At 46.2% G+C, this 27739-nt stretch overlaps 3 protein-coding genes across 8 annotated transcripts in view; 2 read left to right on the plus strand and 1 right to left on the minus strand.

The window, feature by feature from the left end:
- Positions 1-971: 971 nt before the first annotated feature.
- Positions 972-9971, minus strand: PRKCSH (PRKCSH beta subunit of glucosidase II). The gene is made up of 17 exons (XM_072149630.1): positions 9808-9971; positions 8977-9093; positions 8571-8666; positions 7842-7899; positions 7635-7752; positions 7280-7409; positions 7112-7196; positions 6891-6969; positions 6569-6655; positions 6358-6495; positions 6064-6139; positions 5911-5980; positions 4295-4384; positions 4111-4185; positions 3930-4029; positions 3637-3794; positions 972-1497 (listed from the first exon to the last, which is right to left on the minus strand). The coding sequence occupies exons 1-16, from the start codon at positions 9899-9901 to the stop codon at positions 3654-3656; spliced, it is 1554 nt and encodes a 517-aa protein (XP_072005731.1). The 5' UTR covers positions 9902-9971; the 3' UTR covers positions 972-1497; positions 3637-3653.
- Positions 9972-10124: 153 nt separating this feature from the next.
- On the plus strand, positions 10125-19138 carry ODAD3 (outer dynein arm docking complex subunit 3). 2 transcript variants are annotated; one of them, XM_072149628.1, is made up of 15 exons: positions 10129-10327; positions 13137-13227; positions 13322-13443; positions 14332-14409; positions 14563-14742; positions 15573-15608; positions 16058-16159; positions 16243-16368; positions 16534-16656; positions 16881-17024; positions 17203-17363; positions 17552-17708; positions 17833-17988; positions 18467-18551; positions 18628-19138. In XM_072149628.1, the coding sequence occupies exons 2-15, from the start codon at positions 13143-13145 to the stop codon at positions 18756-18758; spliced, it is 1686 nt and encodes a 561-aa protein (XP_072005729.1). In that variant the 5' UTR covers positions 10129-10327; positions 13137-13142; the 3' UTR covers positions 18759-19138. The 2 variants fall into 2 exon arrangements, with proteins under 2 accessions (XP_072005730.1, XP_072005729.1); XM_072149629.1 differs by lacking the exon at positions 15573-15608 and having other exon boundaries at positions 10125-10327.
- A 1649-nt stretch (positions 19139-20787) lies between these two features.
- The window catches only part of RGL3 (ral guanine nucleotide dissociation stimulator like 3), a 30420-nt gene continuing 23468 nt past the window's right edge, over positions 20788-27739 (plus strand). For 2 of the 5 annotated variants that reach the window (XM_072149622.1, XM_072149623.1), the window contains exon 1: positions 20788-20927. In XM_072149622.1, coding sequence (XP_072005723.1) covers positions 20916-20927 — 12 coding nt within the window. In that variant the 5' untranslated portion in view covers positions 20788-20915. Of the gene's footprint in view, positions 20928-25888; positions 26167-27739 lie in introns of those variants that run through there. The other 3 variants (XM_072149626.1, XM_072149624.1, XM_072149625.1) reach the window with 3 other exon arrangements.

Consider the following 27739-nt stretch of genomic DNA (forward strand, 5'->3'; position numbering starts at 1 on the left):
GTCTCGGAGCTCCACAGGAAGCTCTCTCCTCCTCAGGTCTCGGAGCTCCACAGGAAGCTCTCTCCTCCTCAGGTCTCCGAGCCCTACAGGAAGCTCTCTCCTCACATCTCTGACCTCTAGTGATGGGTCACTCGTTTAACCCTGCCCCTAATTGGGCAACCACTCCCCCTTTAACTAGATAAAGTTCTATGGAGATGGGTGATTGATTTGATTGAAGCTCCCTAGTCTACCTTGAAAAGGGAGCCGCTCAGAAGCCATTAGAGTCGTCTCTTTTCAGTGAGCTGCGCTAAATGATCCAGACCACTAAGAAAAGCCGGACTGCTCATCACTACTGAGCTCTACAGGAAGTTCTTTCCTCCTCAGGTCTCTGAACTTAACATGCAGTTTTCTCTTCATATGTTAATACTTGCTCCGATATGTAATGTCACTTGTATTGACAACTTATAAAGAATGAGGTGTACATTCCCAACATATGTCCAACAAGGTGGGGCCACAGGCTAAGGGTTATTTCACACTAATCAAGTCAACCCATAATCACGGTGCCCAGTGTCATGGACCAACCTCACTGTGAAGGGGTGGGGTTCCTGGCATCATATTGATATATGATACAAGGAATCCCTTCTTCGCTGCTTATCAGCAGCACAGACACTGTACCCATTATTTATGAAATGGGGAGAGGCAGCTCCTACTCCATGTAACTTATGTGGGTGACACATCCTGCTTTTATGACATTCCCACATTGATAGATCTTTCCTAGATTGGGGTAGAAGTGACGCATGGGGTGTGGATACTGGTGGGGGTCCCTACGGTTGCACTTAGGACAAACATCACAATTACCTTTATTGCGTCAAATAGATAACTTTTAGACCCGGCAAAGGTCAATAATAAATCAGATTTCCAGTCTGCAGTTAGCTCCCCCTAGGGGTGACTTTAGAGAGGGAGATGTGCAAGAACAGACAACACAGTCAGCATTTATATAAACCAACCATTGTATTTTCAACACAAGGAGAACAATCCCCTCCAAGCAAGGAAACAAGAAACACAAAGTAGCAGCCAATGGGCACATTGCATTATTTAAAGGGATTGTCCATAATTAGAAAAAAAAAAAAAAAAAGAGCCTTCTTCCAGAAACAGCTCCACTCCCATCCATGGCCACATCTGGTACTGCAGTTCAGCCACATGGAATGAGATAAAAGTCATGGGCAGACCTACTACAATCTCTGTGAGAGGACGCTTTACTTTCTAATGATGGACATTCCCTTTTAGGTCCCAAGTATGAACAATATTGGTGGAGGCGGTGCGGGGGCAGCAGCAATGGAGGGGATGGTTGGGGGGAGGGAATGTGTCTTTCGGTTGCCAGTGTCCTTTACTGCAGCGTTTGGGAAGAGGAGACAGATGGGATCTGGAATGAGGTTTGAAGAGGAGGACGATAATGTGGAGAGGATCCGGGGAGACAAATATTCACAGCTCCTGGGATTCCACACAGAGTCCGGCTATCTACAAAGGAAGGACAATATGAAATGACTAGATGTGCAAATTATAGATACTTTACATATATTTCATGCACGAGTATAGATCATTAGCGCCCCCTTGTGTCAGCCACAGGACCCTTTTTCATCCATGTCCCTCTATTGGCTCCAGAGCAGGGATCTTATTCTTTTCCCTTATCCAAATTACAGGATACCTCCATAAAGCTCTGCTTGCTGTCAGTGATTAACCCCTTACCAACGTGCGCCTGAGCGGGAGGATAGAGAGGGCTCAGGGGCTGAGCCTTCTCCTTACCAGAGGGTGTTTACTACATATTGCAGCAGACACCCTCCTGTGGTCCATGCTGGTACTGATCGGGGGTGTCGACCATATAAATGCTTTCGGCAAAGCTGTTGGAGGCATTCACATCCTGTGCCGCCATATTGGATTTGATCGGATTTTGTGAGGTCATCAGGGGCCAGTGATCGGTTACCACAACAGCCAGGAGTGTATACTAGACTCCCAGACCAGTCAGAAGATGCTTAGAGATCATGAGAAAATCTGGCACGTATTGCAATATTGCCGTATATGGTAAAAGGGATCAGACAGCCAAGGGGTAAAGTACCTTTGGAGGTATAAATAGTAAACAATTTTTTTTAAAAAGTAAAAAAAAAAAAATATATATATCAAAAGTTCAAATCGCCTCCCTTTCCCTAGAACTGATAAAAACAAACAAACAAAAAATCCTAGACTTGTACGAATCACCGCTTCCCGAAATGCCCAAACTATCAAAACTGTTATTCGCAGTGTTGAATCCCAGGAAATAGACCCCAAACCACCACTCCCCCCCCCCCCCAACTCATAAATTTTTATAAAACCTAAAGGTTTTAATTTTTTAAAATCTGTTAAAACCTATATAAAATCACAATCCCTGTGATGGTACCAACCAAAGGAATGAAGTGGAGGTGTCAAATGGAACGAAAAGGGAAAGGCATAAATACAGAGCCTGGTAATGAAGTGTATTCAACACTGCCCCCTAGTGCTCAACTCACAGAAGTGATTCTGGAAGTTTTATAAGCCGCTCTGATACACTGGCCTCACCTAGAACCGATCTTAAGAGCCAGAAACACCAGAGGCCATGTCCCGCTCTGCTCCCCCAGAACTGTTCTGCCATGAATGGTCCAAATCATTGCTCCCATCTGTCACACCTGTGTATACAGCACCCAGTATATACTCCACCCCATCATTTGTATATAGCACTGGGCCAGTATATACTCCACCCCATCATGTGTATATAGCACTGGGCCAGTATATACTCCACCGTATCACGTGTATATAGCACTGGGCCAGTATATACCCCCCCCCCCCTATCACGTGTATATAGCACTGGGCCAGTATATAGCCCCCCCCCCTATCACGTGTATATAGCACCCGGCCAGTATATACCCCCACCCCCATCACGTGTATATAGCACTGGGCCAGTATATACTCCACCGTATCATGTGTATATAGCACTGGGCCAGTATATACTCCACCCCATCACGTGTATATAGCACCCGGCCAGTATATACCCCCACCCCCATCACGTGTATATAGCACCCGGCCAGTATATACCCCCCCACCCCCATCACGTGTATATAGCACCCGGCCAGTATATACCCCCCCACCCCCATCACGTGTATATAGCACCCGGCCAGTATATACCCCCCCACCCCCATCACGTGTATATAGCACCCGGCCAGTATATACCCCCCCACCCCCATCACGTGTATATAGCACCCGGCCAGTATATACCCCCCCACCCCCATCACGTGTGTATATAGCACCCGGCCAGTATATACTCCACCCCATCACGTGTATATAGCACCCGGCCAGTATATACTCCTCCCATCACGTGTATATAGCACCCGGCCAGTATATACCCCCCCACCCCCATCACGTGTATATAGCACCCAGCCAGTGTATACTCCACCCTATTATGCGCATATAGCACCCGGCCAGTACATACTCCTCCCTATCATGTGTATATAGCACCCGGCCAGTATATACTCCACCCCATGTGTATATAGCACTTGGCCAGTTTATACTCCATCCCATCAAGTGTACACAGCACCCGGCCAGTATATATTCCTCCCTATCACGTGTATAAAGCACCCAGCCTGTCTGTACCTGGACTGCTGCAGCCATCACAGCTCGTCGTGCTCCTCCTGTGGGATGTCTAGCGGCTGCTGACAGGCGGCCGGGGTGAAGAACTCCATGAGGTACTCGCAGCGACTGGGCTCTGATGTGGAGGTCACCACCGTCTCCTTCCCACAGTATAACTTCACCTGGAGACAAATATATTACCGCTGCTACATGTCACATACAAGTGACCCATCACTTGGCCCCTCCCACTTCAACTACAGTAGGAGGAGCTGCAGTTACAAAGCCCATCCCTCTGGGTGATGTGGACCAGCACTCACCTGTGTAGAGCGGTTCGGTCCCTGCCAGCAGGCTGTTCCCTGTTCATACTTCATTGAACTGAATTTATCATTTTCGGGTCCAGACCAGAATCCCCATGTTCTGAAGAGAAGGAAGAACATGATCAAAAATACAGGCCATAACAAGACAGAGCGACACCACGAGGAAACGCTCGGCTCTTACCCGAGATTAGTCTCTGATCCTCCAACCTTTGGCTTTTGAGTCACTCGATTAAAGGGACACAGACGATAAATATATCTGGAAACACAAATCACAGGAGCATAAGGACCAACTCATACCCTGAACACATGAACCCCCAGGATCCAAATCGCAGTATTATCAGTACCCCCCAACCCAAAATACTCACTCGCTCGTCGAAAGTTCATAACATTGTCCATACATATAGGAGAACTCGCCATGTGCCCCAAAATCCAGCGAAATCTCCTTCTCCAGACTCCTAAACACAAAGAAGACAACAAAGAGGTTAAAGTGCAATCCGGGGGCAGCAAAGCTAAGAGGAGCCGGGTTACTGTAATAAGATGTTACAGGGGTAATAAGAGGATCAGGAGCCGGGTTACTGTAATAAGATGTTACAGGGGTAATAAGAGGATCAGGAGCCGGGTTACTGTAATAAGATGTTACAGGGGTAATAAGAGGATCAGGAGCCGGGTTACTGTAATAAGATGTTACAGGGGTAATAAGAGGATCAGGAGCCGGGTTACTGTAATAAGAAGTTACAGGGTAATAAGAGGATCAGGAGCCGGGTTACTGTAATAAGATGTTACAGGGGTAATAAGGGGATCAGGAGCCGGGTTACTGTAATAAGATGTTACAGGGGTAATAGGAGGATCAGGAGCCCGGTTACTGTAATAAGATGTTACATGGGTAATAAGAGGATCAGGAGCCGGGTTACTGTAATAAGAGGATCAGGAGCCGGGTTACTGTAATAAGATGTTACAGGGGTAATAAGAGGATCAGGAGCCGGGTTACTGTAATAAGATGCTACAGGGGCAATAAGGGATCAGGAGCCGGGTTACTGTAATAAGATGTTACAGGGGTAATAAGAGGATCAGGAGCCGGGTTACTGTAATAAGATGTTACAGGGTAATAAGAGGATCAGGAGCCGGGTTACTGTAATAAGATGTTACAGGGGTAATAAGAGGATCAGGAGCCGGGTTACTGTAATAAGATGTTACAGGGTAATAAGAGGATCAGGAGCCGGGTTACTGTAATAAGATGGTACAGGGGTAATAGGAGGATCAGGAGCCGGGTTACTGTAATAAGATGTTACAGGGGTAATAAGAGGATCAGGAGCCGGGTTACTGTAATAAGATGGTACAGGGGTAATAGGAGGATCAGGAGCCGGGTTACTGTAATAAGATGTTACAGGGGTAATAAGAGGATCAGGAGCCGGGTTACTGGGATAAGATGTTACAGGGGTAATAAGAGGATCAGGAGCCGGGTTACTGGGATAAGATGTTACAGGGGTAATAAGAGGATCAGGAGCCGGGTTACTGGGATAAGATGTTACAGGGGTAATAAGAGGATCAGGAGCCGGGTTACTGTAATAAGATGTTACAGGGGTAATAAGAGGATCAGGAGCCGGGTTACTGTAATAAGATGTTACAGGGGTAATAAGAGGATCAGGAGCCGGGTTACTGTAATAAGATGTTGCAGGGGTAATAAGAGGATCAGGAGCCGGGTTACTGTAATAAGATGTTACAGGGGTAATAAGAGGATCAGGAGCCGGGTTACTGTAATAAGATGTTACAGGGATAATAAGGGGATCAGGAGCCGGGTTACTGTAATAAGATGTTACAGGGGTAATAAGAGGATCAGGAGCCGGGTTACTGGGATAAGATGTTACAGGGGTAATAAGAGGATCAGGAGCCGGGTTACTGTAATAAGATGTTACAGGGGTAATAAGAGGATCAGGAGCCGGGTTACTGTAATAAGAGGATCAGGAGCCGGGTGACTACACACCTCATTGTATCATCAATTTCCCGTAGTGACTTTTCTGCTTCCTCATACTGATTACGTGCCGCTTCAGCAGCTGAAAGAGAATATTAAGAGGTTTAGGACGGATGATGGAGGTAGTAGTGCGGCATTATTTACATGATGGGTAATAGCTCTCACCATCTATCAGCGCCTGGGTGGTCTCATCATACGGCGGCATCTCCTGATCTTCTACTTGGGACTTGCTTGGAGGAGGCTGATAAAAGAGGAGACGGGGATCAGACACAAAATAATATAACTTTTTAACAATTACCAGTTTCCATATAAACTTGTGAACCTCCATGTAATAATTGGATTTCCTAAAATTCGTAACGAATATTTTGGCCCCTTATTTAACCAAGTTTTGGGTCACCACTAGGGGGTGCATGTAGGTTGTGAATAGTTTTTGGCTTCTTATTGGTTGAACATTAATACCCTGTGATAATCGTCCGAGTCGTCGTCATCATCTTCTTCATCTCCCTCCTCCACATCGTCCTCCTCATCTTCCTCTGGGGGGGTTTCTGGGTGGCTTTCTGTCCCCTCTTCTATCGGAGGCGCTGGAGGGGTGTCACTCTGGCAAACATGAGCCATAAGTCAGACCTCTATGTAGAGCAGCGAGATGCTTCCCCCTGGACTCTGTACCTACCTCTAACTTGAACTTTTCTTTAATCTGTGGCCACACAGACTCCTGGAAGCTGGAAACATCCACCGTAGAGGATCCTCCGAGGAGTTCCTACACCAGAGGGAAGAGGAAGACACGACACCTCCTGAACCATCCACGTTATCTCCAAAACCAGCCTTCTTTAAATATATGTAAATGAACCTGCAAGTGCAAAGGGGGCGGATCCTGATGGGACATATTTGGCTTCACACCTCAGTCCCGCATCCATTGCACTTGCTGACATAGGAACCGGATAGACCTCTGGTAGTGGGAGGCCGAGTACTAGGACCACCTTTTTTTGCCTCACCTGGGCCTCTTTATCTGAAAGTGACCCATCGCCATCAGAATCCAGTTCCGAGTGGTCGAGCAGCTCCGATGCCGAGAGCCTATACAAAAAACAGACATTACAATAACAGATACACGTCTGACTACAGGACTGGGTACCTGTAGTCTGTTACTATAGTGACACATATGTTTCCTAGAGGTGCTGTAAGCATATAATTGCAGGTCCCTTTGTTGTGCACTCACTTTCCATCCCCGTCCTGGTCGAGCTGAGTAAACACTTCCTGGGAGCGCTTCTTCTCCATGGCCGCCGTCTCCGCCTCCCGGCGTTCTGCAAAAAACGGAATATGTGATGGTAAGTGCACAGATCCAGGTACAGTGCAGGATACAACACGAGAGGCCACAGGCTGTCACCTTCCCACGCCTTCTTGTGGGCATCTTTCGCTTCCTTCTCTGGCTGCTCGGCCGCCTCCTTCTCGGCACGTAGGGCGTCCACCTGTGTCTGCACGCTCTGCCGCTTCTCTGCCAGCTCCTGCAGCCTCACCTGCACAACAGAGGAGCAGCCAGATAAGACCCTCCAAATATACACCCCATAGGTAGCCTTCCTGTATCATAAATAAGCGCATTATTGCTGCCTTCTATCTCAAACAGCGCCACGTCTGTCCCAGAGTACATACAGTATTGTGACTGAAAGGCAAGCTGCAATACCAGACACAACCTATACAAAAGAGTGGCCCTGTTGCCAAGGTCTCATGTATTATATTATCACCTGCTTCTCCTCTCTGCCTTTTCGGGCTTCCTCGATAAACTTCTGCTTGAGTAGCATGCCCTCCCGCGCCATCTCCGCCTTCTTCTCCAGCTCTTCCCGCTCCTTCCTGCCCATCTCCCTGAGCAAAACCAGAAGAAGATATTATAGAAGGAAATCCTACAAACACAAGCGATACGCCCTCATCCTTCAGAGTAAGAAAATCCTCACCGGCACGTGTTCTGGCAGTGGGCTCCGCTGTTATACTCATCAGTAGTGTCACAGCAATCTGCGGGGAGAAGAGATGATTGTCAGCTCTGCAGCCCAGGACCTCACTTGCTGTATAAAAGACTATACTCTTCACATGTAAACATCTCAGCTTTAGGATAAGGGAAGGAACACTGGTCAGTGGGGGTCCTAGAACTGGGCCCACACGGATTTCAATAATTGGGGTCCTGCTCCCCCCCTACTGATGCTGGTTAACACTGCGTTCTGCCGCTCCATTCATTTCCTATGATATCACCTCAGCTCAGCTATTTCCAGCAGTCACAGACATGGAATGGAGCAGCAGGATCAATCATAGGATATGGGACCCTCTATCTAGAGAATTAGTGGGGTTCCCTTTAATTGTATTGTTCTCAGATGAACAAAGCGGCTACTACTAACCCCCCGGACTAAAGACCACATAGACTTCAATACAGAAGCAGCTGTAATATATTTGTATCCCCTTCCTCAGAATCCCTGGTGGTCTCTAAACCCCTCCCTCACTTCATTACAGGGGGCTTCAAAGCAACAATATATGTGCCAGAGGTAAAAGCTCTACCACTGTGGGGTCTAGTTCTAAACCCTTTCCAGTGAAACTACCACTTCAGGCTTGCTGGAAATTGTAGTCCTACACCAGCCTGGGAGCACAGATCCTGATGACATCATTTGAGTATGAACATTTCTCCTGCCACGTACCGCAGATGCCGTCGTTGACCCGGGATGAAGGGATGTACATGGGCTTGTACCCCGGGTTGGTGCAGTGGAACTTTCCATTGGAGCATGCCGCAGTGCCTGATGGGAGAGAGAAGGTCGTCAATACCTGGTTATCATCTTACATGGGTGCAGTGTAATCCACAATTCACAGTCCTGCTGCAACTAACAACATACAAAAAGATGTGATCACACAGACCACCAGGGACAATACATAACACTAGTTGCAGTCTGTATGGTGACACCTGCTGACAGGTTCTCTATAAATGCTCTGTGTTAGAGGTTTATGTCCCCATAGTGGGGTTGTTCTATTCGGTCATGCAGATGGGGCATCAGACCCGTTGGTGGATAAGAGCATGTCTCCAGCGGAGGGCGCTCTCCTGGATCTTACCAGGCTCATCCGTCCCATCCGCGCAGTCACAGTAGTCGTCATTTACACGGTCGTAGGGGATGGTCCGGGACCCGTCCAGGCAGGTGAAGGGCTTATTCTCTTCATAGAAGCTGCGATCTGCAGGGACAAGGAGACATTTTAGCAGTGGACAGAACAGGAAAGATGTGAATGCGAAACATATGCCATCCAGGAACCTGGGAAAGCTGGGTGATTAATCTTGTGGTCTAATATCCATCATTCAGCTTGTTGAGTGACACGTGTTGTGTAGTAAAACACCCAGAGTGACCAGAACAAAGCCTGGAAAAGCTGGGTGCTATTTATAGCCCTTTCTCAGACCCCTGAGTGACAAGGATGCTTAGTTCTGGGGAAGAAGAGGGATGACAGTGAAGCTTATCCACATATCAGCCACTCGGGATGCTGGGAAAGCTGAGTGACAACTAACACCTACATTATGAGGATGTATAGCCACATAAGTAACCTAATTCTGACACTAAGATTTGTCACCCAGCAGTATTGTTACTCAGCAATAGCGCTGAATGGGAGCCTGCAGGGTGTGAGCTCCGCCATGCTGACACTCTACCGACTGCAGTCGCTTCTTCGAAAAATCTGAAAGATTAGAAGCAAATCCGGTTTAGAGGTGCAGTTCTCAGCCCGGCCACCAGGGGGCGATAACTGCCGTTCACATCAGACTGGCAGAGGCGGGGATATGTGACGCCTCCTGGAATGAGGCGTATAACCAGCAGTGGCCGCACATCACAGCGCCACGCAGCGGGCTGGAGGAGGTATCGCACACAGAACCAGTGTATAATAATGAATGAAGCGAGCACTCACTGGACAGGGACACCCCGCGGGGTCTCTTCACCTCCACCGCCCGGCAGCCGAGCACGGCCAGCAGCAGCCCCAGCACTAGCACCACCTGCCGCATCTCCAATATCCGCCTTCTAGCGCTTCCCTGTCACCGTCAGCCTGAGCAAAGTCTCCGGAAAGCCACACTTCCGCCTACGTCACTTCCTGACAACACCGGCCGCCATCTTAGTTGAGGCAAAACACCGTGCAAATTTTGTTTTTACGTATTTCCAAATTATTTCACACTTTAATCGATTTCTGACAACATTAGTCATCGAGTGATAATATTCTAAACTGTTTTCGATCGAATTTGTTTGTTTTTTTTGTCACGGTGAAAAAGGAAATTGGTTGAGAGTAACCTGTCGGGGGCTTCTTTTGAGAGGACCAAGATGGCGGAAATGCTGTTATCCAATGAGAAGGGGTGTCAGTCGTTGCCAGGGAAACTGGTGCTTAGTAACGGAGTTGTTGTGGATAGAGCTGCAGGCTGCTGGAGACACAGGAGCAGGTGAGGGGGTCGGGCTGTGCCCCAATGTATTATATATGTGAGATTTATCAGACATGGCGCCAATATGTGCAGACGTGCATCACTTACAGGTGCAAAGATCCGCCACAAAAATATCACTCACTGTTTTTATTGCGGTTTTGTAATTTACCTTGGAATGAATGGGTTAAAAATGCAACATTTCAGGCAAATATTCCACAACAGATAATGGCACTAGTGATGTGATGGGCTGCAGACGTAGCGGTCTGGGGGCCGCACCACAGGAGACGTCCTGAATATGTGATATTACCCAAATTCTGTATATGACCCCCTCAAACACAGATCTGCAGCCACTTAATATATTAACACCCCCCAGAGCCCTGGAGCTTAAGTCTCCAGACCAGGAAGCCACAAGATGCAGACCCAAAACCAGACTAGATAAATATAAAACAGGCTGCCCCTAAGTAAAGACCCCAGACCAGACTACCTGAACACAGACCCCAGACCAGACTAGCTAAATGTAGAAGAGACTGCCCCTGAACACAGACCCCAGATCAGACTACCTGAACACAGACCAGACTACCTGAACTCAGACCCCAGATCAGACTACCTGAACTCAGACCCCAGATCAGACTACCTGAACTCAGACCCCAGATCAGACTACCTGAACACAGACCAGACTACCTGAACACAGACCAGACTACCTGAACACAGACCCCAGACCAGACTACCTGAACACAGACCCCAGATCAGACTACCTGAACACAGACCAGACTACCTGAACACAGACCCCAGACCAGACTACCTGAACTCAGACCCCAGATCAGACTACCTGAACTCAGACCAGACTACCTGAACTCAGACCCCAGATCAGACTACCTGAACACAGACCAGACTACCTGAACACAGACCAGACTACCTGAACACAGACCCCAGACCAGACTACCTGAACACAGACCCCAGATCAGACTACCTGAACACAGACCAGACTACCTGAACACAGACCCCAGACCAGACTACCTGAACACAGACCCCAGATCAGACTACCTGAACACAGACCAGACTACCTGAACACAGACCCCAGACCAGACTACCTGAACACAGACCCCAGACCAGACTACCTGAACACAGACCCCAGACCAAACTATCTAAATACAGAACATAGAACAGGCTGCCCCTAATAAAATAACCCAGACCACACTATCTAAACCCAGACCCCAGAACATACTAACTAAATGCAGACCCCAGACTCAACTACCTGAACGCAGACCCCAGACCAGACTAGATAAATATAGAATAGGCTGCCCCCAAGTAAAGACCCCAGACCAGACTACCTGAACACAGACCCCAGACCAGACTACCTGAACACAGACTAGACTACCTAAATACAGAACATAGAACAGGCTGTCCCTAATTAAAGACCCCAGACCACACTACCTAAACACAGACCCCAGACCAGACTAGATAAATATAGAACAGACTGCCCCTAAGTTAAGACCCCAGACCAGACTACCTAAATACACAACATAGAACAGGCTGCCCCTAATTAAAGACCCCAGGCCACACGATCCAAACACAGACCCCAGAACATACTAACTAAATGCAGACCCCAGACCAAACTACCTGAACGCAGACCCCAGACCAGACTAGATAAATATAGAACAGACTGCCCCTAAGTTAAGACCCCAGACCAGACTACCTAAATACACAACATAGAACAGGCTGCCCCTAATTAAAGACCCCAGGCCACACGATCCAAACACAGACCCCAGAACATACTAACTAAATGCAGACCCCAGACCAAACTACCTGAACGCAGACCCCAGACCAGCCTATATAAATATAGAACAGGCTGCCCCTAAGTAAAGACCCAGACCAGTCTACCTAAACACAGACCCCAGACCAGACTACATGAACACAGAACAGACTACCTAAATACACAACATAGAACAGGCTTCCCCTAAGTAAAGACCTCATATCAAACTGCCTAGACCAGTTTGTTCCTAAATACAGACCCCAGACCAGACTAAATAAATATAGACCATAGGCCTGGCTGACCCCAGACCAGACTACGGTACGTCTTAACACAGACCCAAGAGCTTAATGTTCTAACTTTTGGACCCCAGAACATACTACCCTAAAAACTAATACCAGATTTTACCCCATTAAACTACCAGCCTCCTCAGGCAGTGGATGATTTCAGTGAAATCTCACCTGTTTACCTATAAAAATGACAATGAGCAGAGAAGAGTCATATTTTGGAGTTAAGTTAGTCAAGTGTGTTTCCAGTTTAGAGGGGGAGTAGACAGGACCTTTCTCTGGCCCCATGACTCTCTGATGGACACTGGAAAGAAGCTAGTGATGCAAATTTTCCATCTTGTCCTCAGGAGGCCAGTATGATCGAAAGTTGTTGAAGAACAGGGAGCAATAAGTTACTGCTTTAATTTTTGGTTGGCACTCCACAATAAATAAGGGGGGTTTGCAGTTTGGGCACTCAGCCTCTAAAAGGTTCGCCATCACTGCTATAGGGGCATCTGAAATTACTTTCCCCTGCAGACTCATCTCAGATAAAATATGACTCCTCTCATGTTCACAAGACTTCAGGATTTTTTATAGGTTAACGAATGAGATTTCACCTTAAAGAGGGAATTCTACAAACAACATTTTATACCTACTAGTTTAATTATGTTAGATACACACATTGTTTCTACGCTGTGAGAAGTGTAAGGTCTGTTCAAGTTTGCAGATTTCAAATGTAGGGAAATTTTCATTCACCGACAACAAGCATGTGTGTGATGCCAGTGTGAACTTACCCTTATATATATTCTATCAGGCAGCCATGCCCGGCACGTCGGCTCTTTCCGGGGTGAAACCTCCTATTCATGAGCAGATCACGGAGCTACAAAAGAAGATCCAGCTGCTGGGTAAGTGGTCATCTATCAGCACGTACACTGACCATAGGGGCTTAGTGGTCACCATTGTGTATAATGCAAGATGTATCTGTATCATTCATGGCAGATGGCGACCACAAGGCGTACCAGGAGAGCGCCAGCACAACCATCCAGAAGAACTGGGAGAGCATTCAGTTCCTTCGGCAGGAGAACAAGAAGCTGCATAAGAAGTTGGCTGATGCCCTTGCGGTAAGACCCTGGAAGTGGATAAATGCACATGAAGCTGAAAAAAATACTGATCCAGTGGAGAATTATTATGTCTTTACATAGTAAAACATTAGGAGGGGGAAGGAGACTGACTGGAGACTATATCTACAAATGCAAGAGGGGGAAGGAGACTGACTGGAGACTATATCTACAAATGCAAGAGGGGGAAGGAGACTGACGGGGATCTTACTGGGGACTATATTTACAGGTGCCAAGGGAAAATGAGACTGACTGGTAACTTACTGGATACTATATCTACAGATTCCAAAGCCATAGGGGAAGGAGTCTGATTGTGAACGTGTGTGATTGTGGACTATATTTATAGGTAAAGAGTCTAACTGAGGGCCTACTAGGTCAGTTAGACTATAGTTGGCAGAGGTGAAAGGAAACTAACAGGGAACTTCATGGGGACTACATGTATACATGCCAGAAGGGGAGAATACTGACAGGGAAATTACCGGTTACTCTATTTACAGATGCTAAAAAGGAATGGAGACTAACAGGGAACTTGCTGGATAGTATATCTACAGATGCCAGAGGGGGAAGAAGACTTACTAGGAACTTACTTAAAACTATAGCTACAGATGCCAGAAGGGGGAGGAGACTGTCTAGGAATCTACTTAATACTGTAGCTACAGATGCCAGAAGGGGAAAGTGACTGTATACATAGATGCATGACTCGTTCCCCAAATACAATTGAAAGTAGTGTTCGATGGGGGGAAATTACAAAATGAGCACCATTGGTCTCCCCACTTTTGATATTAGGAATACTTGGCACTTATTCATTAGGGAAGGTAAAGGGATACATGAAGCTGGAAAATGTCTATTACTAAAGATGATGTCACTTGTCCTGATCACTGTGCTCCTCAGGGCGATGAGAAGGTGATAAAGGAGGCCTTCCACAGCCATGTGGTGGAGAGAGCAGCCATGAGGAGCAAAAGTGGACAAGTAAGTATGTATAGTCCATGTTCATGTAAAGGAGATCTCCAAGGAGAATCCAAGATCCCCATCGGAAAACCTACCTGAAATGGCGATACTTGACAGAAGAGGACAAACCAAAGCTGTATACTTGCTCTTGATACTCTTCATCCTTTTCCTCAGGCCGCTGTGCAGCTAATGGACCAGAAGCTCTGCGACAAGATCAAGCGCCTAAACGCCTTGCGCCACCAGACAGAAGTCCGGAAGAAACGCTTGGATGAACTGCAGTTGATATACAAGCAGAACGCTGTGGCGGAGGAGGAAAAGGCGGATAAAGATGGCGGGGCGGCACAGGAGGAACAGGTAATTGCTCTGGGTCGGTTTTATAGAGCTTCCTGCCAGCCAAGTGCTCAAGATGGTGTAAAAGTGACGTATAGATCAAATATACAGCCACTGGACCACCACAGATGTACATGCTACTATTTTGCCCCACAGAGTCATAAAGTCTACCAGTCTCACCTATGATTCTGGAAAAGCTGGGCAATTTGACCACCACGACAGCCCCTGTCCTACCTAGCTTTTCCAGATGTACCTCAATAGTAGGGACAAACAGTATTTCTACTATACTAGGCAGATTTGCTATTCAGGACTGAAGAAAAGCTGGATAACTAACACTTTTGGGGTTATACAGTGTGTCTTGGGGACACATGTCAACAATCAGCAGGTCTGCCACATGGCTGGGGTGGTGTGGGGAATGTCACCCCGCCGTCCCAGACTCCTCAGTGATAAATGTGCCTGCTCCTGTATGGAGGCTATCCTTCCTCTTCATCAGGAGATATATTTGCTATTTAGAGGGTTGTCCAGAAGTTAAAAAAACATGGCTGTTATTTTCCTAAAACAGCGCCACACCTGACCATAGGTTGTGCGGGTATTACAGCTGCGTATTAATGAATGGAGCTGAGTTGCAATACCAGCAAAAACCTAGTCAGGTGTGGGGCTGTTTTTGGATGAGCCTTGTGTTTCATCTTCCAGACAACCTCTATACGGAATACAAGCAGGGTCTTGTGTCACCCATGCAGGGTGACTGCCATGTTGGCTGTGTCACTGGGGTTGGGGGCATATTGTCAGAGGATGCCCCCCATTAGGCCGCCCTTATATTGTGTCTCTTCATCTTTTACTTGTTTCCTTCGCAGAGTGAAGCCGCAGAACAGGAGGAAACTCCTCAGCAGGTTATTTATCCTCCATAACAAAAATCTATATCCAATCACATGTTCAAACATCTCCTGTGATTCTGGTGCATTAGACATCTCCTCTGGGGGGCGCTGTGTGTACCTGTGTGTGTGTGACATGGAATCCTGTGGTGTCATAGTGTATACTGAGGCAGATATACAATTGTGGGATTTGTGGTAGAAAATTATCTATGAGATGTGTCCACTCCATGAAATCTACACCTCACTTATCACCGGCTCTGCTGCTGATAGCACTGGACTCCTGCAGACATCTGAGTCCGGGCCTCGATGGGTCAGAGCCCAGGGAACATTTGCTATTAATGTTATGGCTCATATACACTGTATGGTTGTGCTACTTCTCCTGTCCTCATCTACCATGGATTTATTCTGCTTTACCCCCATACACAGCTTTTATCCCCTTATTTATAAACTCTCCCTACCCCCTACAGACTCTTCGCCTATTGGAGAATCGACTGGAAAAAGCGCAGCTAAAGTTACAGGAGTCAGAACACATCTATAGCGTGTACCAGAAGCTGAAGGACCACATGCAGGTGACGTATGAGAGCGCCATAGCCGCCCTTCTCTTCATGGCGTCTCAGGTTATACATAAGCGTCATTGTCGCTGCTTCTACAGGAGGAAAGTCTGACGTTTCAGTCACAGCTGGATCTACTAGAGGCCGAGATCCTCCGCCAGAGGAATGAGCTGAAGGAACTTCAGATGATGAACAAGGATGCGGTGATGTCCCGGGATATGGCCCGGGTATGTGAGCTGTGATGTGATGTACACCTATAGCTTGTATAACCACACATAATAATAGTGTATGGTCTTCCTAGAACAGGCGGTAGTCCCGGGGTCCCCCCCAATGATTAGGACACTTTAGTTCTTGTCTATGGCTGCGTTGATGAGAGATATTCTTTATTACAGGCAGATCTTCAGCGTCAGGAAGAGGATTTTCACCGCGAGCGCAGGGAGAGGGAGCGGATCCTTCAGGAGTACAAGCGTCAGGCTGAGGAGAGGCGCATGTTTGCCGAGAGGGCCGAACGCAGGGTGAGGAGCCATTGTCACCAATTGTATTAAAACTGATGTTGATGAGAAACATGGGCTTCATCTGAAGCATTGATGAGCTAGTGGTGCTACCGATACACCAGAAGACACAAGGGGGAACTAAGATCCTTACTGCATCCTGTATACTAATCGCATACAGTAAGCTCCCCCTAGTGGTGGAACATCACATTGATAACTAACACATTCTCCATTCTTGACTTATATAGGCTCAGCGTGTGACTTTGCCTGGAGAAGATGCTCCTACTGACATCCAGCTGGTATCCAATGTACATGAGGAGGAAAAGGCCATCCGTACCTACCAGGAGGCTTTCCAGAGGATTAAAGAGGCCACAGGGGTGACAGATACACAGGTGAGAGATCTGGTGAGGATGGAGTGGGCCATCTACATTGGCTCAACCCAACCTTGTATTAAATGGGTGGCCAGTCATTTATAGAAGCCGCCTATTTGGAAGATGAGCAGCTGCACAATATGGTCACCACCTTACTAACCCGCCGGAACTAATCTTCCTCATTTTCTCCAACGATTAGGAGGTGGTGAGACGCTTCATCGCCCAGGGAGAGACACACAGACACTTGGAGGAGCTGAAGAGTGAGAACGAGAAGACTCTGGTGAGGCTTAAGGAGGAAAAGGAAAGACTTCAAGATGCCTTCCAGGAGCTAAAGTATTCAGGAGAGGCCAAGCTATCCAGGTACCTACACATAAGTCTTGCCATGTACTGCTAGGGGAGTTAGGGGGTAATACTGTCCCTGATGTTGGTGTATGAGGCCACCGTTATCTCCTCACTATATACATAAAGAACATCTCTAAGGGGTAACTATAGCTGTCCGCACCATACACAATGCTTTACTAGTCCTGTCACGTCTTCCACAATCGCAGCGGTCAGCAAGTTCTGGAGGAGCTTCAAGCTCATCTACAAAAGGAAGAGAAGAGACGGGACAAGTATAAGGAGGAGTTTGAAAAAATGACCAAAATTTTGGTGGCAGGAAAATCTGGAGTGGATCACTTGGCTACTAAAGTGCAGCACATCAAGGTGGTGAGTATGGGGTCACGTATGGGGGCACCATGGAAGGTAAAGCCATCATGTATTTGTAATATGGTTGCAGCTATATTCCCCTTTTTTTTTTTTTTTTTTTTTTTTTTTTTTTTTTTTTTTTAAGCCCAGGAGCCATTTTCCAGCTAAGGATCTGTCACCTCAGTCAGATGAGTATGTCCTGGATATCCTGGACACCACCGATCAGAAGCTGCAGAAGCTCTTGGAGGAGCTAGAAGGACAGAACATAGGAGAGATCCTGAGGCAGATGGAGGAAGAGGAGGTAAGTACTGACCGGAAATCATATGGTTACGTCTCTCCATTGCTAAATTGGGCAGGAGGGACCCTTTAACTTTAAAAGATTTGTTTTACTCCAGAAACAGCGCCCTGTTGTCAGTGGGCTGTGCCTGGTACTGCAGTTTACCTCCACTGACATGAAACTGGTTCTATGCATAGATGTTATACGGTGGCTGAGTAGGTAGCACTTCTGCCTTGCAGCGCTGGGGTCCTGGGTTCAAATCCCACCCAGGTCAACATCTGCAAAGAGTTTGTATGTTCTCTCCGTGTTTGTGTGGGTTTCCTCCGGGTCCTCCTGTTTCCTCCCACACTCCAAAACATACTGGTAGGTTGTTTAGATTGTGAGCCCCATGGAGACAGGGACCATTTCGGCTTTGTGCAGCGCTGCGTAATCTGTAGGCACCATATAAATAAAGAATTATTATTACCATGGGGAATATTATTATGTAATCTGTTACCTCCAGTTCCAGGCTTCCATTGAGGGCAAGCTTCCAGCATTTAACGTCCGCATTCCCCTGCCCGCGGCGACCAAGCCAGACACATTTGAGGGTAAGTTGGGCCGGAATAGGAAACTGCTACATATAGTGCAGGGGATCACTGCCGCTTAACTTGTGTCCTCCTACAGACGATGAAGACAGCGGAGAGGATGAAGGTGATGTGGTGACAAGAGCCAGCCTGAAGAAACAGTCTCAGCAAATCATCGAGTCCAAAACCAAGAGAAAGTCCCGTCCCAAAAAGAAAAAGGGGAAACAGTGAGGGGGAGCTATGAGCAGCCTCTGTCCTGGATCTACACTCAACCACCTGGACTGCTTTATAATGCTGTATTCTTCGCTCATCTACATGTCCTACTTAATAGTTCAATGCTCATCTCCCAAATTTTCTGGGATTACCCTGACGTTTCAGAGACAGTCCCTGCTAATTTGGCTTGTCCTGGTTAGAACTGGGGCAGCTTTGCAAACCCTACCTACAAATGTGCAGTCCCATCTCATACCAAACATAAAAGCAGCACTACATAGGGCACTCTAAAGGCTTTCCAAATATATATTTATCCTGTATCCCAGAGATACTTGTCCTCCATTATAGTTCTATATGCACCTATTCTGTATGTCCTTCAATAAATTAACTTACTCATCTACCTGTCCAGCATTCTATGTTGATTTTATTTGCTCATCTATCTGTTCTTCTGCGACATTCTGTGCTCAGCTACTTGTCCTTCCTCACAGTTCTGTGATCATCTACCTGTCCTGTATCACACTTCTGTGATCAGCTACCTGTCCTGTATCACACTTCTGTGCTCAGCTACCTGCCCTGCATCACACTTCTGTGCTCAGCTACCTGCCCTGCATCACACTTCTGTACACAGCTACCTGCCCTGCATCACACTATTGTACACACCTACCTGCCCTGCATCACACTTCTGTACACACCTACCTGCCCTGCATCACACTTCTGTACACACCTACCTGCCTTGCATCACACTTCTGTACACAGCTACCTGCCCTGCATCACACTTCTGTACACACCTACCTGCCCTGCATCACACTTCTGTACAAACCTACCTGCCCTGCATCACACTTCTGTACACACCTACCTGCCCTGCATCACACTTCTGTACACAGCTACCTGCCCTGCATCACACTTCTGTGCTCAGCTACCTGTCCTGTATCACACTTCTGTGCTCAGCTACCTGTCCTGCATCACACTTCTGTGCTCAGCTACCTGTCCTGCATCACACTTCTGTGCTCAGCTACCTGTCCTGCATCACACTTCTGTGCTCAGCTACCTGCCCTGCATCACACTTCTGTGCTCAGCTACCTGCCCTGCATCACACTTCTGTGCTCAGCTACCTGTCCTGCATCACACTTCTGTGCTCAGCTACCTGTCCTGCATCACACTTCTGTGCTCAGCTACCTGCCCTGCATCACACTTCTGTGCTCAGCTACCTGTCCTGCATCACACTTCTGTACACAGCTATCTGCCCTGCATCACACTTCTGTGCTCAGCTACCTGCCCTGCATCACACTTCTGTGCTCAGCTACCTGCCCTGCATCACACTTCTGTGCTCAGCTACCTGTCCTGCATCACACTTCTGTGCTCAGCTACCTGTCCTGCATCACACTTCTGTGCTCAGCTACCTGCCCTGCATTACACTTCTGTACACACCTACCTGCCCTGCATCACACTTCTGTACACACCTACCTGCCCTGCATCACACTTCTGTACACAGCTACCTGCCCTGCATCACACTTCTGTGCTCAGCTACCTGCCCTGCATCACACTTCTGTGATCAGCTACCTGCCCTGCATCACACTTCTGTGATCAGCTACCTGCCCTGCATCACACTTCTGTGCTCAGCTACCTGTCCTGCATCACACTTCTGTGCTCAGCTACCTGTCCTGCATCACACTTCTGTGCTCAGCTACCTGTCCTGCATCACACTTCTGTGCTCAGCTACCTGTCCTGCATCACACCTGTCCATCTTGTAGTTCTGATCACTTGCATGATTTTCTCTAACAGAATATAAGACACTTTGTGACAACTTACTGCCTCCTTTCACCCCCCCCCCCCTCCCCCGCTGTCTGTTCCCAGTTTTACCCCCGTCCATCTGTGTAAGTGACAAGGACGGGGGCACAGGATCAGGCTCTGACTTCTCATGACGCGGCCAAGATCTGAAGTGTTGTGGGAACAGCTGCCTGTGACGTTACCCAGAGACAAGGACCACGCTGATACGTGACCTCTCATGTTCTCGCTGTAACAAATAAATAAAAATTCTCTGAAAAGCTTCTCCCTGCACTAATGGCCTCAGAGATCTGGCGTATGGCGCGCCCCTGCGTTCTCAGAGATATGGCCTGACGTATTCTACGCATTAAACTAATTTGTTACAATGGAAGAAATAAGGAAGAGGGATAAGGAATGAAAAGTAACGTAAGTGACAAGACCTTCACCAGGCGCTTCATACTGACTGCATCACATGGGAACAAATCTCATGCGTCCACATTGTCTGCTCGGTAGATTGGTGGTTATCTTATGGCACCACTGGTTTATCAAAACCCTTCTATTATACAAATCAATAACCAAACCTCTTATTACCCGGCTCTTGATACTCCTATTACTCCTGTAACATCTTATTACAGTAACCCGGCTCCTGATCCTCTTATTACCCCTGTAACATCTTATTACAGTAACCCGGCTCCTGATCCTCTTATTACTCCTGTAACATCTTATTACAGTAACCCGGCTCCTGATCCTCTTATTACCCCTGTAACATCTTATTACAGTAACCCGGCTCCTGATCCTCCTATTACCCCTGTAACATCTTATTACAGTAACCCGGCTCCTGATCCTCTTATTACCCCTGTAACATCTTATTACAGTAACCCGGCTCCTGATCCTCTTATTACCCTGTAACATCTTATTACAGTAACCCGGCTCCTGATCCTCTTATTACCCCTGTAACATCTTATTACAGTAACCCGGCTCCTGACCCTCTTATTACCCTGTAACATCTTATTACAGTAACCCGGCTCCTGATCCTCTTATTACCCTGTAACATCTTATTACAGTAACCCGGCTCCTGATCCTCTTAATACCCCTGTAACATCTTATTACAGTAACCCGGCTCCTGATCCTCTTATTACCCCTGTAACATCTTATTACAGTAACCCGGCTCCTGATCCTCTTATTACTCCTGTAACATCTTATTACAGTAACCCAGCTCCTGATCCTCTTATTACCCCTGTTACATCTTATTACAGTAACCCAGCTCCTGATCCTCTTATTACCCCTGTTACATCTTATTACAGTAACCCGGCTCCTGATCCTCTTATTACTCCTGTAACATCTTATTACAGTAACCCGGCTCCTGATCCTCTTATTACCCCTGTAACATCTTATTACAGTAACCCGGCTCCTGATCCTCTTATTACTCCTGTAACATCTTATTACAGTAACCCGGCTCCTGATCCTCTTATTACCCCTGTAACATCTTATTACAGTACCCCGGCTCCTGATCCTCTTATTACCCCTGTTACATCTTATTACAGTAACCCGGCTCCTGATCCTCTTATTACCCCTGTAACATCTTATTACAGTAACCCGGCTCCTGATCCTCTTATTACTCCTGTAACATCTTATTACAGTAACCCGGCTCCTGATCCTCTTATTACCCCTGTAACATCTTATTACAGTAACCTGTCTCCTGATCCTCTTATTACCCCAGTTACATCTTATTACAGTAACCCGGCTCCTGATCCTCTTATTACCCCTGTAACATCTTATTACAGTAACCCGGCTCCTGATCCTCTTATTATCCCAGATAGATCTTATTACAGTAACCCGTCTCCTGATCCTCTTATTACCCTGTAACATCTTATTACAGTAACCTGGCTCCTGATCCTCTTATTACCCCGGTAACATCTTATTACAGTAACCCGGCTCCTGATCCTCTTATTACCCCTGTAATATCTTATTACAGTAACCCGGCTCCTGATCCTCTTATTACCCCTGTAACATCTTATTACAGTAACTCGGCTCCTAATCCTCTTATTACCCTGTAACATCTTATTACAGTAACCCGGCTCCTGATCCTCTTATTACCCTGTAACATATTATTACCTAACCCGGCTCCTGATCCTCTTATTACCCTGTAACATCTTATTACAGTAACCCGGCTCCTGATCCTCTTATTACTCCTGTAACATCTTATTACAGTAACCCGGCTCCTGATCCTCTTATTACCCCTGTAACATCTTATTACAGTAACCTGTCTCCTGATCCTCTTATTACCCCAGTTACATCTTATTACAGTAACCCGGCTCCTGATCCTCTTATTACCCCTGTAACATCTTATTACAGTAACCCGGCTCCTGATCCTCTTATTATCCCAGATAGATCTTATTACAGTAACCCGGCTCCTGATCCTCTTATTACCCTGTAACATCTTATTACAGTAACCTGGCTCCTGATCCTCTTATTACCCCGGTAACATCTTATTACAGTAACCCGGCTCCTGATCCTCTTATTACCCCTGTAATATCTTATTACAGTAACCCGGCTCCTGATCCTCTTATTACCCCTGTAACATCTTATTACAGTAACTCGGCTCCTAATCCTCTTATTACCCTGTAACATCTTATTACAGTAACCCGGCTCCTGATCCTCTTATTACCCTGTAACATATTATTACCTAACCCGGCTCCTGATCCTCTTATTACCCCTGTAACATATTACTACAGTAACCCGGCTCCTGATCCTCTTATTACCCCTGTAACATCTTATTACAGTAACCCGGCTCCTGATCCTCTTATTACCCCTGTAACATCTTTTTACAGTAACCCGGCTCCTGATCCTCTTATTACCCCTCTAACATCTTATTACAGTAACCCGACTCCTCATCCCCTTATTACCCTTGTAACATCTTATTACAGTAACCCGAATCCTGATCCTCTTATTACCCCTGTAACATCTTATTACAGTAACCCGGCTCCTGATCCTCTTATTACCCCTGTAACATCTTATTACAGTAACCCGGCTCCTGATCCTCTTATTACCCTGTAACATCTTATTACAGTAACCCGGCTCCTGATCCTCTTATTGTCCCTGTAACATCTTATTACAGTAACCCGGCTCCTGATCATCTTATTACAGTATCCCGGATCCTGATCCTTTTATTACCCCTGTAACATCTAATTACAGTAGAAAATTTAAACAGCACAGGATTCCAGCACTTTCACAGAGGACGCTTGTAGTATTTCAAGTTCTTTATTCCATCAAAACAGGTCACAGCAGATGCAGCATATAGACACAAACAGATCAACGCGTTTCGTCCGGTTAGGACTTAGTCATGATCCATGACTTAGTCATGATCCTAACCGGACGGAACGCGTTGATCTGTTTGTGTCTATATGCTGCATCTGCTGTGACCTGTTTTGATGGAATAAAGAACTTGAAATACTACAAGCGTCCTCTGTGAAAGTGCTGGAATCCTGTGCTGTTTAAATTTTCTATGTTCGTGTGGGCTTACACGTATACCCGTGCACCTGGAGGACTGCAAGGAAGGGCGAATTGGTGAGCTGGCTTTTCCGTTTGTTATAATCTAATTACAGTAACCCGGCTCCTGATCCTCTTATTACCCCTGTAACATATTACTACAGTAACCCGGCTCCTGATCCTCTTATTACCCCTGTAACATCTTATTACAGTAACCCGGCTCCTGATCCTCTTATTACCCCTGTAACATCTTATTACAGTAACCCGGCTCCTGATCCTCTTATTACCCCTCTAACATCTTATTACAGTAACCCGACTCCTGATCCTCTTATTACCCCTCTAACATCTTATTACAGTAACCCGGCTCCTGATCCCCTTATTACCCCTGTAACATCTTATTACAGTAACCCGAATCCTGATCCTCTTATTACCCCTGTAACATCTTATTACAGTAACCCGGCTCCTGATCCTCTTATTACCCCTGTAACATCTTATTACAGTAACCCGGCTCCTGATCCTCTTATTACCCTGTAACATCTTATTACAGTAACCCGGCTCCTGATCCTCTTATTGTCCCTGTAACATCTTATTACAGTAACCCGGCTCCTGATCATCTTATTACAGTATCCCGGATCCTGATCCTTTTATTACCCCTGTAACATCTAATTACAGTAACCCGGCTCCTGATCCTCTTATTACCCTGTAACATCTTATTGCAGTAACCCGGCTCCTGATCCTCTTATTACCCCTGTAACATCTTATTACAGTAACCCGGCTCCTGATCCTCTTATTACCCTTGTAACATCTTATTACAGTAACCCGGCTCCTGATCCTCTTGTTACCCCTGTAACATCTTATTACAGTAACCCGGCTCCTGATCCTCTTATTACCCTGTAACATCTTATTACAGTATCCCGGATCCTGATCCTCTTATTACCCCTGTAACATCTAATTACAGTAACCCGGCTCCTGATCCTCTTATAACCCTGTAACATCTTATTACAGTAACCCGGCTCCTGATCCTCTTATTACCCCTGTAACATCTTATTACAGTAACCCGGCTCCTGATCCTCTTATTACCCTGTAACATCTTATTACAGTAACCCGGCTCCTGATCCTCTTATTACCTCTGTAAAATCTTATTACAGTAACCCGGCTCCTGATCCTCTTATTACCCCTGTAACATCTTATTACAGTAACCCGGCTCCTCATCCTCTTATTACCCCTGTAACATCTTATTACAGTATCCCGGCTCCTGATCCTCTTATTACCCTGTAACATCTTATTACAGTAACCCGGCTCCTGATCCTCTTATTACCCCTGTAACATCTTATTACAGTAACCCGGCTCCTGATCCTCTTATTACCCCTGTAACATCTTATTACAGTAACCCGGCTCCTGATCCTCTTATTACCCCTGTAACATCTTATTACAGTAACCCGGCTCCTGATCCTCTTATTACCCCTGTAACATCTTATTACAGTAACCCGGCTCCCGATCCTCTTATTACCCTGTAACATCTTATTACAGTAACCCGGCTCCCGATCCTCTTATTACCCCTGTAACATCTTATTACAGTAACCCGGCTCCCGATCCTCTTATTACCCCTGTAACATCTTATTACAGTAACCCGGCTCCTGATCCTCTTATTACCCCTATTTCATTCTATTTCAGTATGTTAGATGGATTACATTATACTGTGATTGAGAGGTTAATAATCTCCTTAGTTTGTAGCCTCCTATCTGCACAGTGAGACTTGCGGCAGAGTTTCTAGTAATCTATGAGCTATTGAAAACAACAGAAATCTGCCATTGTTTTGTGGTCTGGGAAAAATCAGGAGAGGGGTCAGAGGAAGTGACATTCCACCCCACCACCCGCTCCTGAGTCTGCAAAATTCAGACAAGGGGGAGAGCAGGATGTCAGAGGAAGGCTTCCAGCGTAGTAGGATAGAGGGAGGAAGGGAGAGAGAAAAGTCAGACAAGTGAAAAACAGGGATCAAAGGTAACAGGGACATCATCTACGCTTCCTTCCATACAGCGGCGCACACAGCTGCGTCTCTGCGGGGCGTAAGCGAGGGGGACACATTGCCAAATTCACCCCATGTCTTGGAGGTGAAGTATTTTCCTTGCACACTTTTCTAATTCTGGCGGGTGATGTTGGGAGGTGAGACGATAAGGTGAGGAAAGTGTATGTGTGTATGTAGTGGGGTATTGTATATTGTCTTATGTATTATATTATATAGGGTATGTATTGTTAATACCTTACGTGTGTCTGGTCCCTATCTGTATCAGCAGCCATTTTCTGTGACCTTAAATACTCCCTAGGGAACCCCAGTGCTTCTTCCTCATAAATTGCCCAAAATTCAGACATTTATGAATCTATTATGGAATACGACTATCACAATTTGTAATGTATAGATTTGGGTTGTCGATCACTTACCACATCACACTTTAGGGAGTGGCGCTATGTGGAGTAATAACCACTGGGGGCGCAGTACTTTACTGAGCCCTGTCTTGTTATGGGTATGGCTCGTATTACGTGATGTGTCCTGGTCATTATACTATAATCTTTGTCCCATATAATGGGGATGCACGGTGTCTCCTCCGGTGGTTGTTTTGTGTATGAGTAAAAGGACGCGTCCCCCAGGTTTATGGCTTTTTAATATGTTCCCTATGTACATATGACAGAATTGTGCAAAGGAAATGGCCCAGGATCAAGCATTCCTATAATGAGTCCTGCACTAAACCTTCATACAAGGCAGGAAACACTTCCGTCTCGGAAGTAAAGGGAGTAAACACTCCATATAATGAGCCGCAGAAGCCCATTTTGAAAGTTTTTATTATATTCCCTTATAGGTTTCATTTTATGGTGCCAAGTAATATAAATCCCATACTTTTGAAAGGCAATAAAATTTGCACCATAGAAATGGTAAAAATTTTGGCCAAATTTGATCCCATTAGTGATTTGATATGGAACCAAAGATGATCCCTTCTAGAAGATAATGTGAATGCACCTGCAGATTCAACCTACCTTAGATATTAGCTAACGTTTTTTTAAGGTCCTGGTTGGGTAAGATTTCACATTCTGGAGACTGTCATTGGTTTAGGAAGTCTTGTAGACCAGGTAATGCCCCTTGGAAAATAGGGTATGTTTATATGTAAAGAGGAAAAATATTACCTATAAATAAATAGATGGCAAACCTCCTCGGTAAGAAGAAGACATCTATCCACCAACAGTTGCTTCAGGTGTTTTGGTACTGGTCGTGATTTCTGGACATAAACACTATGAAAAACGTTGACTGCTTGGAAGGTGAAGAAACAAGAGGATCCTATACCAAATCTAGAAGAACCTAATAGGCTGAAATCATAGTAAGAACCTACAGACCAGCGATATGAAGATATGGAAAACCAAAGTCTCCTCGGTAAGGAGAAGACATCTATCCAGCAAGAATTGTCTCTGGAGTTTTGGTATTGGTTGGATTTATGGACATGAATATGATGACAAAAAACCTTGACTGCTTGGAAGGTGAAGAAACAAGAGAATCCTAGTCCAAATCTAGAAGAACCACAAAGGCTGAAGTCCTAGGAAGAGTCTACAGACCTTACAATATGAAGATATGGAAAACTAGAGTCTCCTCGGTAAGGAAAAGACATCCATCCAGCAGGAGTTGTTTCTGGAGTTTTGGTATTGGTTGGATTTATGGACATGAATACGATGACAAAAACCTTGACTGCTTGGAAGGTGAAGAA

The sequence above is a fragment of the Engystomops pustulosus genome, chromosome 4, assembly GCF_040894005.1.
Source record: "Engystomops pustulosus chromosome 4, aEngPut4.maternal, whole genome shotgun sequence".
Taxonomy (NCBI): domain Eukaryota; kingdom Metazoa; phylum Chordata; class Amphibia; order Anura; family Leptodactylidae; genus Engystomops; species Engystomops pustulosus.

Bases quoted from the DNA above. Each gene is read 5' to 3' on its own strand.
- PRKCSH (XM_072149630.1), bottom strand. From the start codon at position 9,901: ATGCGGCAGGTGGTGCTAGTGCTGGGGCTGCTGCTGGCCGTGCTCGGC. The intron at 7,197-7,279 runs GTGACAGCCTGT...CGTTTTTTGCAG, and splicing joins CCACAAGAAGGCGTGGGAAG to AACGCCGGGAGGCGGAGACG. The intron at 6,140-6,357 runs GTATTAATGTTC...CTCTTTTATCAG, and splicing joins ACTCGGACGATTATCACAGG to CCTCCTCCAAGCAAGTCCCA.
- ODAD3 (XM_072149628.1), top strand. From the start codon at position 13,143: ATGCCCGGCACGTCGGCTCTTTCCGGGGTGAAACCTCCTATTCATGAG. The intron at 16,369-16,533 runs GTATGTGAGCTG...TCTTTATTACAG, and splicing joins TGTCCCGGGATATGGCCCGG to GCAGATCTTCAGCGTCAGGA. The intron at 17,989-18,466 runs GTAAGTACTGAC...TGTTACCTCCAG, and splicing joins GGCAGATGGAGGAAGAGGAG to TTCCAGGCTTCCATTGAGGG.